At 56.8% G+C, this 15,566-nt stretch overlaps 1 protein-coding gene across 8 annotated transcripts in view; it reads left to right on the top strand.

The window, feature by feature from the left end:
* Positions 1 to 6,404: 6,404 nt before the first annotated feature.
* Positions 6,405 to 15,566, top strand: part of SDK2 (sidekick cell adhesion molecule 2) — a 260,824-nt gene continuing 251,662 nt past the window's right edge. For 6 of the 8 annotated variants that reach the window (XR_010408765.1, XR_010408763.1, XR_010408764.1 and 3 more), the window contains exon 1: positions 6,406 to 6,813. Coding sequence is in view for 4 of the 8 variants with exons in the window: in XM_064583644.1 (XP_064439714.1) it covers positions 6,750 to 6,813 (64 nt within the window). In the remaining 4 variants the exon portion in view is untranslated. Of the gene's footprint in view, positions 6,814 to 15,566 lie in introns of all 8 variants that reach the window. The other 2 variants (XM_064583645.1, XM_064583646.1) reach the window with 2 other exon arrangements.

Below are 15,566 nucleotides of genomic sequence, written 5' to 3'. Positions count from 1 at the left end.
TCTGCAAAACCTTACTTCTTAAAAGTTAAATGAATGCATGCATTTGTATATGTTACAGATATTAGTCAGGGACTGGGTTAATCTTCAGGAAGTAGTGAATGTTTGCTGTAAATATAAATATCAGAAAATACACATTTGAGGTGTAAATAGCTTCATTTGCAAGGTCAAGGGAAGTAAAGACACAGTAATGAAATCGAAAGGCTGTTCACACTTCATAGACATTTTCCTGTTGTTTTGATTTCATGGAACATAGATCATCGCTTGATCTGATTTTGATTATTTTATACGCACAGAGCAAAACAGGCAAACATCCCTGCCTTCAAGGTGCTTACATTCAAATGGGGAAAGATGGGTAATAAATACAACTAAAATCAGTAGTATATCAGATGGGGGGCAAAGTGCTCAAGAGAAAACTGTAGGAAGAGAGAAAGAGAGAGGCCTGTCCTGGGTGGGGCATGGCTTTGGAACAACCAGGTGAGTGTGGCTGACTTGGACGGCACCCGGTCAAAGGTATGCACCCCTTTAGTTGTGAGATCTTGCCTTTGATGACTCTGAAAGGCAGATCCAGTTTCCTCTTGTACTGAGCAGATGAAGTAAACCCTGCTCAAGTTAGAGTTCCTTGCTCTGTGATTTTGAACGGCCCTAAATGATTCTAAATCTTTGTCCAATTTAAAGATCAATGTCCCGGCCACCCAGGAGCAGGCTTCTCCATGGTGCTTTTATTGTAGACGCATTAAAGACATTCGTGAGTAAAATGTGTGCTGGTTTCATTTCTGAAACTACCACAAAGTACACATTCTGCCCCTTCCAACTTCCTCCTTCCTGGACCTTCCAGCCATGTGTGTTTACAGCGCCCCCTCCTGGCTGGCATTAGCACCATGCTGCTGGACCAGATTTGGCTGCACCCCTCACATGCCCAGTCAGGGCCTCAGAGTGGCTGAAACTGGCCTAGATATAGAAGATGTCTATGTTTCCTCGTGCGTTCACTTTCTTCCCCAGCCTAGCCTACATTTAGCAGCTTTATTGTTTAAAAATGCTGTCTCCTGTGGTCTGTTAACCTCTGTTCTCTCCTGCTTGCATCTGGCTGCCGACCAGCAAGCTGCTGCACATTTCTACACCAGTATTGGTGGGTTTCTGCTCCATCTCTTCATGTCTCCTTTCCTCCTTTCCTGGAGAATTGGTGGGCGCGAGCAGGAAGGAACGTGGCAGATGGAACCCCAGATCCCAGGTCTTAGAGGTCAGGAGCTGTGTGCGTGGGGGCTCTGACCTTAGCACATAGGAGCTGAAGATGCAGGCTGCCCCCCAGCCTAGCCCATGACGTGCCTTGTCCTCTTAGGCTCTTCCTCCCACGGGAGTAAAAGCAAATTATAACAGGGAATTGAGGATGGGGGTCCAAAATCACATGTTGAATCCCTGCCTCTCCCCCACTGTGACATTTGGAGATCGGGTCATTGAGAGGTAATTGGGTTTAGATGAGGTCATGAGGGTGGGGCCTTTAGGATGGGACTAGGGTCCTCATAAGAAGAGAAGAGAGAGGGGCACCTGGGTGGCTCGGTTAAGCGTCTGCCTTCAGCTCAGATCATGATTCCAGGGTCCTGGGATCAAGCCCCACGTTGGGCTCCCTGCTCAGTGGGGAGCCTGCTTCTTCCTCTCCCCCCACCCCGTTCATGCTCTCTCTATCTTTCTCTCCCTCAAATAAATAAATAAAATCTTTTTTAAAAAAGTAACAAAAGAAGAGAAGAGAGAGTTCTGGTCTCTCTCTCTGCCATGTGTGGACACAGCAAGAAAGCAGCCATCTACCAGCCAGAAAGAGAGCCTTCCCTAAGAACTAAATCGGCCAGCACCTTGATCTTGGACTTCCCAGCCTCTGGAACTGTGAGAAATAAATTTCCATTGTGTGAGCCTGCAGTGTGTGGTGTTCTGTTAGGGCGGCCCGAGCTGACTCAGACGGGGACCCAGGGCCTCTCTCTTCTCCAATGGAGATTAATGAACCACTTCTAACCGTTCGACTCCTTCCCCTTCTCCATCTTCAAAACAGAACAAAATGAAGAAAAAAGAATGCCATTAATTATTTACTGGAAGACGTGTTTCAAGGCAATTAGTTGTCTGAGTTCCCTTCAGGTAGAGCAGGGATGGTTCTCGTGAGTCCCTGCTAGGGGATGGTGGGGGGGAACTCTTGCCCAGCCCTTGTGCTTGACAGCCCTGAGAGCAGCCTGGAATGGGATTCTGGAAAGGGTGGGGTTAGGAGGGAGGCACGGGTGTGGGACACACTCAGGCCCTGAAACCCCATCGTTTAAAGGCCATGTCCACCCTGACTCTCCTCTGGCCACTCAGTCATTTTCCTTCTAGGCTGAGTGCTTTTCCCCTCTTCCTGGTGCTCACTCTTTTCTGCAAAATAACCATAGGGGTGGACTTCTTGGCTGAGGGTGGCACCCAGTGCAACTTGGGAAGTGGGGATCAGGGGGTGAGGGAGTAGGGAGGAGGTGTGGGTAAGGAGCAGACACAGTGCCTCTCCCTGTCCCTGTCCGGTGTCACTGGGGCCTGCCTGGTCCCCGGGGGGAGAGGATGTGCCTGACCCTGTGATTGAATACTTTGTTCTCATTGCTGTTACATTTGAGATGGAAAATAGAAAAAAATATATACAATAATCATATTAAGAAGTTGACTCTGCCCTGCCTGCCCTTCAGTTGGTGTGTGTGAGATGGGGCAGAGGATGGGTTTGATGCCGAGGGGTAGTGGGGTGAGGCGGGTCTTGGGCTTCTGTGATGTCGAACAGCTCCATCTGACCTTCCTGGGCTCTGTCTCTACCCTTTGTTGGTGCATGGTGGGATGCGCCTCCCACCCAGAGCTCCCTGGCCAAGTTCTGTAGCAATGCTCTCTCCTTGACTCTACGTGCAGAATGAGAGGCTAAGAAAGTGGTCCCACTTGGGGTCCAATGAAGGTTTTCTTAAAAGGAAGGTAACGTTTTAAACACCCGTCATCAACCGGAAGGGGGATGGGAAAAGTGTGAAGCGACGCAGGTCTTTCCCTCTGTTTTGAAGTGAATCATGTTACTCTCTGCTGCTGTGCCCCCCCCCCCCCCCCCGTTTACAGAGTGAAATGTATGGGGGAGAGAGCCTTTTGAAAATAAAGCGCCTTCTACCAGTGCTGGCTCTGGGGGTGGAGGGAGGTGGGATACACATGAGGGACAAGCCCCAGATCCTGTCCCGAGTTCTCCAGGAGAGCTGAACACACAGAATCAAATTGCAAGAGGCAGGACTGCAAGGACAAGGCAGAGCGGAGCCTGGGAAAGCCGCGCAGCCCCCTCCTGATGGGGCACCCACTATAACTGCACAGTCTGCAACCTCTCATTACTCTGCTGGTGGCAAGAATGAGGTCATGGTGTCTGCAAGTGACTTTCCCAGTAACGAGCCCCTCTCAAAGGGCCAGGCTCCCTCCTCAGCCTCCTCCTGGGCCGGTAAAACTCGGGCAAGAAGCAAAATCAGATGGTTCTCTTCCTGGGGGTGTGCGTCCAGGCTGAGGCCAGACAGGATCCTCTTCTCCATCCCAGATGGCTGGAGATAGAGATTGCTAGACGAGCTGCAGGTAGGGTACCGTGCTCTCTGCTCTCTACCGTGCAGACATGCCTGGAGACCCAACCCCGGAGGAAACCTCCCTGACTTCCGCCCCCAGTTGGTGCCCTGCCCTGGCCTTTGGGGATTCAACTCCCAGAAGAAGGTACACAGGGCTACACATGGTTGTGCAACCATGTGCCTCTTCTCACAGAGCAAATGCCATCCAGAGCCCCAGAAGCTCCCCCGGAAGACTGGGCACCAAGAGGGTAGAATCCACCAAGGTTTTAGACCGTTGCGCTGATGTGGGCTCCCACCCTCGGAGAACTGAGATACAGCCTTCCTGCTGTCTCCTGGCTGGCTGAGGAGGAGTTTCCAGCAAATCCAGCTCTCAGGCCCCCTCTGTGAGCGAGGAGTGTAACAGCACCCTGCTCACCAACCTGCTCACGGGCTTCGCTCCATGGTCTGCGAAGGGCCTGAGCTCCAGGTGGGGGAGGTAAGAGCACGCAGGTGGCCTGTGAGGACACAGCTGGGCATCCCCAATAAGCCGGCAGTGGCGTGGCCACCAAGGGAAGGGAAGGCTGGCCATCCTTAGGCCGCCTGTCCTGGAAGCCCTCCCATCTACAGATCAGCTAGCCATAAGGGCTTCGGCCTGGGATGCAGCACGAGTCGCCAGGAGAAAAAGTAGTGAAATGTTTGAATCAGGCACTTGGAAGGGCTGTAAGGAAGGCAGGCTAGCTTCTCAGCCATTTTCAGAAAATGCCCACAGTTCTTTTCCCAAGGCAGGTGAAATGAGAATATAAAAGTAATGAAATGTTTGTGGGGGGACTGTGTCCACACCTCAGCAATCAATAAGGGGCTGCCCTCTGGGGTGGTGCGGGCCCTAAGAAAGGAGAGGCATCCGGTGAGGTACCAGGAAAGGCGAGAGCACTAGGGAGAGAGGAGAAAAGTGGCCTGGGAAAACCTGGAGGGTCTCAAGGGCTCTTAGCTCCCCAGCAGAAACCCAACAACGCAGGCAGGACAAGGTTGTCCATGTGGCTCGGCAGGCTCCAGGCCAAGGAGCACCATCTTTTCTTCGGGGCCCATGAAAATGTTGTAATTTCTTTTAAAATCAGAATACAATGAACTTTTAAGTTGAAAAAAATGTTTTAATATGTAATATTAATGTTTGTCTTTATGCCAACACAGTCTTAAAATATTATTTTTACATATATATAGAATTATTATTTTTTTAATGGAGAAAGGAGTCCACGGAGGCAAAGCTGTCTAGTGCCCAGGAAACTTTAACTGGGTCCTGCAAACACTAACCGCTTCTTCCATGGTGGGTGCTGGTCCTGCTCACTCCTCCGGGCCACAAGGGAGGAAACCTCCCACCCCTCTTCTCTGGAGCTCCCTCACCAATTTTCCGTTCTTCTACCCTTAGCAAACAGAGCTCAAAAGAAAAAAAAGAAGAAGAAGAAGGAACAAAGAATGCATACGCCTTGGCACCAATTTCACTTTCTCAGCCATCTGTGAGTCCCAGGCCTCTCTTTTGTCTTGCTCTCGGCCCTGAGCGTTTCCAGACTCTTGCAAGCCTGACCTGGGAGGGGAAACGGGAATCAACCAGTTGACCGACCCCCTCTCCCCAACACACCCTCCACCCGTGCCACAGGAAGGGTGGTGGGGGTCCGGGCTGTGGGAGAGACTGGGAATCGGACGGGGCCTGCCAAAGAGGCGGGGGGGTGGGGGGGGAGGGCGGTGCGCGGCGCGGGCTGGAAGCAAAAGCTGGCCGAGAGGGCGGAGGGGCCCGGTGCGCATCTCTCCCCCGCGCGGCGCGGGCTGGCACTGCTGCCCCCGGGCGGGTCCGGCGGCCGCGCTGCCCGGCCGTGCTTCTGCGGGGCTCGCTCCCGGGCCTGGCTCGGGGCCGCCGCCGCCCCCCCCCGCCCCCGCCTCCCCGCGCGCAGGCTGTCTCCAGTCGCGGCCACGGGGTAGCGCTCGGCCCCCCTCTCCGCGTCTCCGCCTCCGCCGCGCTCGTCCCCGGCTCACGCGGCCCCCGCAGCTCCGGCTCGGCGCAGGCAGGAGCGGTTCTCTGGACGCCGAGCCCGGGAAGCGGAGGGCGGCGGGCTCGGCGAGCGGCGGCGGCTGCGGAGGCGGACGGCGGCGGCGCGGCCCAGGCGCCGGGGCGGGCGCGGCGGCCGCTGCTCCTCGGGCCCCGGGCGGCCGGCGAGCGCCGGGCGTCCGAGGAGGCGCCGCGCACCCGCAGCCGGGGCTGCCCGCCGGGCTCTCCGTGCGTCTCGCCGAGAGCTCCGGCCAGGGCGCGGCGGAGGGCAGCGCCGCCGGGCTCCATCCTCGGCCGGCAGGAGGCTCCGTGCCCGGGCGCCGGCGACAGCCCGGGGCCGCCGAGCCCAGCAGCCGTCCCCGCCGCTCCGCAGCCGGCGCGGACATGGGCGCGCGAGGCTGCGCGCCGGGCCGCGGGACCCGCAAAGTTTGCTAGCCCGCTGGGCGCGGAGCCGAGGGCGCGCCCGGGCCCGGCGCCGCCGGGAGGGACCGAGCGGCCCCGGATTGGGCGCCAGGGCGGTGGAGCCGAGAGGGGCGGCTCGGCCCCGCCAGATGCCGCCTGCAAAGTTAGAGAGAAGAAAACTTCAGCTCCAGGGAGATTCGGCCCGCTATGCTAACCGCGCCCCCCGAAGCCCGCGCCCCTGAAAGAAGCCCCGCGCCCGAGTCTGCCGCCGCGCTCGCTTCCCGCCCGGCGCCGGGGGCCCGACGCCTGGAACGGCGGTGACTGCGTCCGCCGGGAGAACCCAACCAGGGGGCGGGGAGGGGGCGGGGGGCGGGCAACGTGGCCACGGGAGGAAGTTTCCTGAAGTTGCCGGTTTATTCCAGAGCCCGGCCCGCGACCCGGCGGGATCGCGGAGGCCGCCCCGCCAGGGCGAAGTCGGAGTTGGGGTGCTAGGGGAGGGAGGAGCCCCGAAGCCGAGAGCGGGCTTTTCCTCTTTCTCTTCGCTCGCCCCTCGCCTTCCGGGCGCGCCGCCGGGATCGGACTTGGACAGCTGACGAGAAGGAAGGGTTGGGGTCGCTAGCGTTGCCCCTCCCGGGCATATACCGGCCCGGGCCGGAGCCGCGTGGACAGTCTCCCGGGACGAAGCCGCGGGGTCCCAGGACCACCCCTCCGGATTATAAAACAGTGCGGAGGACACCCCCCCCCCAAGGCTGGTCACCATGTGGGGGCTGCTGATGTGGACTCTGCTGGCCCTGCACCGGATCCGTGCGACCGGAGCCCAAGGTACGGAGGGCCACCCCCACGTGGGGTTGGGGAGGGGGCTGGAGGAGGGGGGGCTCGCTGGCCTCACGGTGGCCTCCTGGACACCGGGCTTAGCCTGGGCAGAGTTCTCTCCAGGGAGTTTCGAGACCCTCTCCTCGAGTTTGGGGGGCTCTTTTTCGGGGGGTGGGGCCGTCTTTCTGAGACTTGTGGCTTCCTGAGGAGGGAAGGCGGGGGTCCGTGTTGGGAGGCGTCGTCCGGGGTGAGGTGAGGGGTAGCGACCCCCACCCGCCGCTCGGTGCCCGCCTGCCCGAGCTCCTCAGGCCGGGCTCCGGGTCCCCGCCCGGGGTCCGCGGGAAGGGCCAGGCCCTGCCGGGCAGGCGCTGGCCGCCCCGGGCCGAGGGCGGGGGGCGGGAGGGCGGCGGGCAGGAGCCCGAGTCGGGCGCAGGGAGCCGGGTTGGTCGCCCCGGGAGGGCAGCTGCCGGGCCTGGCCACGTACGGGAGCCCGCGCCTGGCCGTCTGGCCGCCGCCGGGGCTGGGGGTGCTCGGCGGAGGGGGGCCTCGAGCCCAGGTCGCGCGTACAACCCCGGACCCGGCGCGGGTGGTGCGCAGGGAGGGTCTGAGGCGTCGCCCCTCCCGCCCCCAGACGCACGCAGCATCGTGCCTTTGCGCCCCCTCCCCACCGGCCGCTCCTGTCTCTGACCTGTAGCTGCCTGGAGCAGCCTCGCGGTGGAGAAGGGCTGCTTTGGGGGGTGGGAGCGTTAGGAGGGATGAGGAGGCGTGATCGGCGCTGCCCCCCTCCAGAGGGCGGATGCCTAGACATCCCCCCCCTCCCAGTCCTCGGGCAGGTCCCAGCGGGGAAGGGCGGCTGCACCCGGCGCTTCCTTGCCTTTGGGGTTCGCAGATCCAGACAGTGGTGCGAGCGGTGTCCGAGCGGCGCCTGCTGGGGCGGAGGGAGACGAAGCCTGGACCGAGCTTCAGGACTCGGGGGGCTTGGCCTCCCCCTTCCAGGCTCGGGAGCATGCCTGGACCCACGGGGAGGAGGGGGTGCTCCGGAATGCGGAGGCTGCATCTCGAACCCGCCCCACCCCAGCTCGGGTCTCGGAGCAGCGGGGGTGAAGGGACCCCACTGCGCCCAGCGTCAGGCAGTCCAGAGAGCCAAGATCAAAGGGATGAGAATAATCCAGCTCTCACTCACAGGGTTGAGGGGGGGATTTTACAAGGCAATTTACGTTAAAGCACTTAGAAATTTTGTAAGGGGTCCTGTAAACGTAAGGTAATAAAAGTTATTAGTTTTATGGTCATCATAAAATCTTCCAGCAGGCGTGAACCTTAGAGGTTGGCTTACTCTAGCAACCATTTAACAGATAGGAAAACTGAGGTCCAGAGGCATTAAATGACTTGCCCAAGGCCGTTGGGTGATCTGGCGGCAGAGTCAGGGACCAGGTGAGTTCTGGGCCCTTGTCTCCCTTGGAACCAGGACCATCCGCAGCTGGAGTGGGTTTACTAGGGGCGGGCCCTTCTTCTGAGGGTCCTGAGAGGACCTTGAGGCTGACAGAATAGGCACGGGGTGTAGCCTGCCCTGGGGCACCTCACAGATTTGCTCTGAGGTGCCTGTGGGGCTACTAGCTGAAAGCCAGGAGACAAGGAGGGCTCTGGGGCTATCAGCCCGTGTCTGGAGGCATCTGACTTAATTACTCTTTGGACTCTGGTGTGATTTCCCTGGGGGCAGGTGGCTCACTACTTCTTGCCCATGCAAGCCCAGGCCCAGAAGGAGTCCCCGGGGCATGGGAAGGTCCTTCTTTCTGGGTCATCAAGCCTCTTCCATGTCCCAGCCAACATTGTCCCATCCACCTGAGGCCAAGACCGACCAGTCCAGCTGAAGTTAAGGTCTGGCCACCTCCTGTCTCTGTCCTCTTGCTGGAGGGGCTCACCCTGTCGTCATCGCTGAAGGTCTCTGATTGATTCCCTCCCTCTCTGGTTCTCATGTTTGCTGCCTTTCGGAGTGAGGCTGCCCAGGTCCCCTGCTGCTCAGTTTGTGTTCTCTGGCTCTGAGAGTGTTTTCCAGCGGCCATGGGTACTCTCCGTTTGTCTCCTGGCGGCAAACCATGCAGGGGATGGTGGGAACTTGGTCTCGCCCGGACATGGGGGCAGTGCTGGTTGTATGTAGGGGGCCGGGGGGGGTGGGGCAGGGACAGGCCACAGGGGCTCGGGGGGTCCTTTCCTGTCTGCTTTGGGGTTAGAGGGTGGAGTTTCTCCTTAGCGTCTGAGTTTGAGGCCATGCTCTTCACCCTTGGGGGTAGGTGAAGCCCCTGGCACTGTTTGTCCCTTCTGAGCCCATGAGCCCCGTTCTCCAGTCAGGACACAGAGTGAGGGAACAGGCGGCGTTCCTCCCTGGCACAGACCTCACCTTGGCCACCGCTGGATTTTGTCTAGGCTTTGGCGAGTGTTTTCAGCTCCCGGACCCGGGCAACATCACCTGCTTATACTGAAAGCCACCGTTGGACCATTTCCCCCGAAATTCACACGCATTTCCTAAACTAAGTGCAGTGATGTTGTAGAAAAGGGCGATTCCAGGTATTTGGGGGAGCCCTCAGCAAGTGCCCGGCACTTAGAAAGTGCTTAATAAAGGGTAAATGTTTTTACGATGACGGTGATGATTGTTTTTACACCATAAGCCAGAGGACCGTGAGGAATAGCCCTGGCCACCCACCAAAAAGGCCTTGCATGCCTTTTCCTCATCCAAGACGCTTCCTTTACTTCCTACTTCTTCCGAGGCTACATTGCTCTGTCTGCCATGGCCCTCCCGGGGTGTTGGGCTCCACTCCCAGGTACTCCGCCTGGAAATGTCTGGGTGAGCCTGGATGTCTGCAGTTTAGCCAGCTTCTCGAAAGATTTTTCAGGTGCCACGAAAATTAGTTGCTGGTGGACATCCCAAGGAGGCCCAGGGGCTGGAAGGAGGGCAGTAGCAGCCCAGCCAGCTGGTCCAGAAGGTTCTTTCGAGAGAACGGTGCCTGGGGGGAGGGACAGAAGGGAGTGTGAGTGGAGTAGAACAGGCAGTGTTGAGAAGCCCAGCTTTGGACGCTCCTGAAGCCTCCAAAGGGAGAAAGTTTAGTGCTGGGAGCTAATCACAATAAAAGCCAAACAGCACGCGAGGGAGCGGGATGAAAGTTTAATTACATGGTGTGGCTAAGCTGTAATTATTAATTACTGACAGCAAAAAATAACTTATTGATCAGGGCCTCTTGCTAATTACCACAAGGCCGAGTGTCGTTCTTGCCTGGGGCTTAGCGGGTACGTGTCAAAGCCCCACACAAGAGGGGGCCAGGGGGCATCCCTGCTCCCTTCCTGCCTCGTCGCCCTGCACCCCTCTCTCCCTCACCCTGTGCACCCCTTAGCTTCACCTGCGGAGTCTGGAACATTCTGGCTGTGGCCAGATGGGTGACACAGTTTGCTGTTTCTCCTGCCTATGGGATATGGCCCCTGCATGGGAAGAGAAAACTCAGGACCCCTACCCAGAGGCCCAATCACGCTGGCAGCCTGACACCTGCCTCCGAAACCCTCCCTCTCATGCATTTGTTCGGCAAATAGTTATCGACCGCTCTCTCCCTTGTGTCCTCTACTGGAAGGCCAGAGCAGGGGCCAGGAACCTTGTTCCATCAGGGAAGGGCGGCTGGGAAAGAGGCCAAATCCTTTACAGCAGTTCTCTGTTTAAACAGTGCCTGAACGGCTGACTTTAAAATGATGTGTTAAACTGCATATTGGTATGCATTTGACTTTGTACCATAGGACGCAGTCGGGCTGTAAGTTAAACAGTAAGGGAATGAACTTGTGTTCTGTCCTGAAGACTAGAATGAATCAGTGCCTCGGACTTGAAAGAAACACGAGAAGTCATCTAGTGTTGTCCTCTGCCCATAAACCTGGGACAAGTGGCCATCTGGTGTCTGCTTGTATACCCTTGGTGATGGAGGACTCACTACCTTACAAAACAAGCTGGTGGTTAGTCTCCCGGTGGCTGATGATCCTGAGATTTGGCTGCGGTTCAGGAAGCCCTCTGATTGGCTGGACCACCTCCTCCCCAATCCTTCTGCCTCCCTACCCCTCGGGGAGTCAGGAGCCTGAGCTGGAACTGATGTTGGCTGTTATGGCGCTGCCTGTGGGATTTCCACCCCGGCTCCTGGAGCACAATGCCACAGAGGGCCCCGGAGCTGCCTGAAACGGTGGGAATTCGTCATCATAATTCGGGGCCTTGGGATGCCAATAGCAACAAATGGGCCAGAGCGACTGCCGGCGGCAGCCCCGCTGCCTGTAATGGAAAAGAAAACAAGCCGGTTGCTGAGGCATCTCGGTTGCTCCTCGTGGCCGCCCCCTCTGCTGTCCGCACGCTGGGCAGAAGGCAGGGCCAGTGTCCAGCAAGGGGCCATCCGGGGCTGCTCTAGGTCCTTGCGGGGGGAGAGGGGCGCTGCATAGCTGGTCTCATCAGACTCCCCAGCTGGGTGTCTGGTCCAGAAAGCCCCACTCTGAGCCCTGGGAGCCCTGCGGGGGCCCCTCTCCTGCAGGTATTGGCAGGGACCTGGTTGGAGGGGGTGCTCCTGGCCCCTGCCTCCACCACCGAGTGACCCTGAGCTGAGACTCTTCTCATCTGTGGAATGTGGAGATGGTTAAAAATCACTATATCTACCTAGTAGGGTGGTTTTTTGTGGGGTTTTTTTGGATGTTAAATGAGATGATCCTAAATCACTTTAAACTCCTCTCAATAACTGTTAAGTGCTTATAATGCATTGGCCACAAGGCTGGGAGGATGTCCTAACCCACACCTCCTGGCTCTCCCCTCCTCCAACAACTCCACCCACTCTGTCCACTGCTCTGACCACCTCCTTGTTCCCAGAACTGCGCAGTCGCTCTCTGGCCTCCCACCTGGCACCTACCATCCCTGTGGCCACGCCCAGTCCTCCCAGATGTCTGCAAGGCCCACTTCTTGTTTCCTTCAGGATTTTCTCCTAATGTCCCTAATCCATCCCTAAGCCTGTGAAAACATGGCATCTCCAGTCACGAAACACCCCCCCCCCCCCCCGCAGTTTACCTTCTCTGTGGCACTCAGCTTCACCTGACATTTATTGACTTGTTTATTTGTTTACCGTTGGTCTCTCTCATGGGGCCAGGGGCTTTATTCACTGCTGTATCCCCAGTTGCAAGGGCAGCGCCTAGCATGGAGAAGGAGCTCGAGGAATGGGAAAGAGGGAATGAAGAATTAGTGAATGAACACTTAGCTAAGGAATAAAGCCCTTTGTCTTCTGGCCTCTCCCTCCTCCTCCAGCTTTCTCTCGGACCAGTTACCCAGTCTCATGGCTCCTCTGTACATCAGATAAGCCCCGTGCCATGGGGCCCTCACTGCACTGAGCTAAGCACCCTGAGGATGGGAGCCCTGGCCTGCAGAGATCCCAGCCTAGGCTCACTTAGAATGGGGTCGTGTTGTTCTTGAGCCTGGAGCCCACCTGCTCTGACTCACCTTCACTCCCCTGCCTCTGGTCCTACAGGTGAAGCTGCTTCTGGCCGTCTGGCCTCTGGCTAGGGTGACCCTTGGGTCCTTATTGAATCCCTTCTAGCTGCACTGAACCTTTATGAAATTGGGAGGACAGGTAGGGGGGTTTGGGGAGTAATGCCCACACGTGCGTGGAGGCCTCACTTGATATGCATAAGAGAGGGAGGAAGACTTCCACCAACAATTAAATGTTGTGGCCTTGATCACTTCCCCTTGCAACCCATTGGTCAGAACCGAACACATGGTCCCACCCCGTGGCAAGGGGGCTGGGAGGCGCAGGCTTCTGTGTGCTGGAAAATAGACCGGCATCTCGAGGCACACCGGTGATGTCCAGCATTCCTTCCTAACTGCGGAGATGACTCTGCGGTCTCTCCAGAAGGGCATTTCATACAGAGAATTACTTTACCTGGACGGGGCCATCCCTAAAGCATTCCCAAGTTAGCCCCAGCTCGGGGCTGCTACTTCCCTGCTTTCTGGGGCTTTTCCTTAAGCTGTCGAGTAGCATCCAGTATCTCGGTCGGTGCCTTGGAATTGGGGTGGCCCGGGTTCAAGCTCTGTCACTCTGTGCTGCCCTGGGCCACTTTGTGAGTTGTGCCTCACTTTCTTCATCTGCAGAGTGGGGAGAACAGGAATCCTTACCTTGTGGGGTCGTGACGGAGTTTAATAAGATCTGCTGCGTGCTCAGTATTCAGTGTATAGTGAACACTGAGGGAGTGCTTGTCATTGTCATTATTATCACCATCTCGGCCTTGGGGACGCAGAGTCAGCTTTGGGCCTGTGATTTGTTTGACACGTGCCCTGCCCCCAAATGCCTCTGCTGTCTTTAACTCTCACAGACCTGCCGGGGAGTCAAAACGTATGCTTTTAGGGGTTTATTTATTCGGTTAAGTTTTATGACTCCAACTTAAAATGCAAGTACACCACGGAGAACCCACATGTTAGCTGTTCTTAGCTGTTCAGGCCTTAAGGTGAATGTTTTTATTGGCTCCTTTCATAAAACCTCAAATTTCTGTGTGTAGCTTTCACAGACAACTGATTTTGCTTCTCTTCCCAATCTTCGAAGGGGTTTGGTCGGAAAGCATTCACGTTATTAACATTGTTCACATTGAAGTTCAGAAACATTCACTTGCCAAGGTCACTGGATGCGTAAGAAAGGGGCAATGAATGTGGGTCAGCTGCTTCCTAGGCTGCTGCCTTTGGTCTGGTCCAGAGCAGCTCACCATACTACTTGGTTGGACCACAAACTGGGCTGCAGCTTGCGGGGGGGACGGGGGGAAGGGGTAGGGCACAGGGCTCAGCCTGCAGTGGCCTCTCCTCTCTGTGAAGGAAGTCAGACCCCTCCTGGATACCCCATCTGCTCTAACACAGGGTCTTAGCTATAGGGTCTAGATGCTGAGACTGTAAGGTCAGCCCCTACGGATAGGCCCTTGCTTCCGTGGCTTTGCCACTGCTGTGGTATTTGCACCAAGCCCCCCACAGTCTGGCCCTACACACGGCCCCAGTCTCCCCTCCCCCACAGCCCTCCACATGCTCAGCTGCCCTCACCACCCCGAATCCCTCAGCACCCTGCCCCTCTCTCCCCTGCTCTGCACCCCTTGTTCTCCCCCAAGGTCTGACGGCTAGAACACATCCTCCCAAATACCTCTGAGCTCTCAGGATGCCGACAGTCTAGATGTCTCATTTGGTACTTTGGCCTTATTGGTTCTGAATTCTCTTTTCATGTGTGTGTGTGTGTGTGTGTGTGTGACTGATTTCTTTAATTATAAACTCCTTAAATTTAGATAATAACCTCCATCAGCAAGGGTAGAGGCATTAGACATAAATTATTGTTCCCAATTAATGAACTTAACTCTTTGAAGAGGGGCGCAGGGGGTAATCGTAACGTCAGGGGGATGGTAACACGCGTGATGCTGTGCGGGCCTTAGGAACCGAGACCGATTCTCACTGGGTCCCTCTGGGCCTCCCTGTCCTCACTGGGAAACGTGGTGTCATAAACACAGGGTGTCCCAGCTGTAGAGTGATGGACTTCAGTGGTAGAGGAGGATGGACACGTTCCCTGGGGGAGCTGGCCACGAGCCTGACGCGCCCACTAGCCACGTGACCTTTTCTTCCTTTATGTGTTCTGTTTTAAATATATGAAAATTTGCATTCCATTCCATAGTCTGTCTGAATTCTATTTTAACACACAAAGGGTATTTTAAAGCCAATTGGTGCTGCTGGGAGAGGTGGTATATCTGCCCCATGGCTTCCTGGACCCCCTGGGATCTATGTCAAAACTTGGCTTTGAAAAACTTGAATGAGATGTTCTCTTGGGTCACATCATCTGTTAGATTCCAAGATGCTTTACGTATTTCAACCGTTTGTGTTTAAACTTTTCTATAATGTTTTCTAGACATACGTACCTCCTAAAGTAATTGTGCCCCAAACATAATTGAACCTGGGCTACCATAACCACCCGCCGTGAGTGGTCTGTGGCTGTACCTTCAAGGGTATGGGTGGGAGTGTAAGGCCGTCAGCCCCTCCCTCGGTGACCCTGTTGCTTGGGTGGTCAGAGTTTTCGGGGGCCTGTCTCCTGGCCTCTCCCTGGACTGTCCCCCCACCGCCCCCCCTTTTCGTTGCCAGCCACCCCAGCCCATGAGCCCATTGTGGGGCAGGGCACTGACTGAATGTTCCCCTTGAGATCTCTCTTGAGGCTCTTGGGCTTCTGGAAGCTGAAAGCATCCATGCACTCCGAGGCTCCGTTGGGCAGCCCACCGTCCCCATCGCCGTTCACATGTCCCGCTGCCCTGGCTCAGGCACTCGACGCCTAGAATGGGGGAAGCGTTACTGCCCTGAGACCGTGCCCAGCACTCAGGCCTTCTTGCTCAGTCAACCTCAAAGTCTCCTCCCCCCCGGGCAGCATACTTTTGGCTTCACACAGCTCTGGCTGGCTCGGCCCAGTGGCCCTTGACCTTCCCACTCAGAGCCCCTTCTCCCTGGCCTGGCAGAGCCAATGGAGGCAGGGGGCAGGTTGGGGGCTGGCCGTTGTGAGGCCTGGAGCTGCCAGGGAGGGTCGAGGGGAGTTCCTCATTAGCTCTGCTCCAAGCTCATTACAGGGCTGAGCATCACTGGGTGAAAAATGGCTGTCATCGGGGCAGTAATAAATACACTGCTGTCAGTGTTGATCTGATTGCACTAATGAATAGACATCAGCCAGGGCGAGGCGAGGGGAGATGCTTCTGGCTGTGACTCTGGG

Source organism: Mirounga angustirostris, unplaced genomic scaffold (genome assembly GCF_029215605.1).
Source record: "Mirounga angustirostris isolate CCGP_5_RB_7025 unplaced genomic scaffold, mMirAng1.0.hap1 SCAF_17, whole genome shotgun sequence".
In the NCBI taxonomy this organism is placed as follows: domain Eukaryota; kingdom Metazoa; phylum Chordata; class Mammalia; order Carnivora; family Phocidae; genus Mirounga; species Mirounga angustirostris.
The sequence above is the reverse complement of the archived record's forward strand: the minus strand, read 5'-3'. Positions and strand labels throughout refer to the sequence as shown.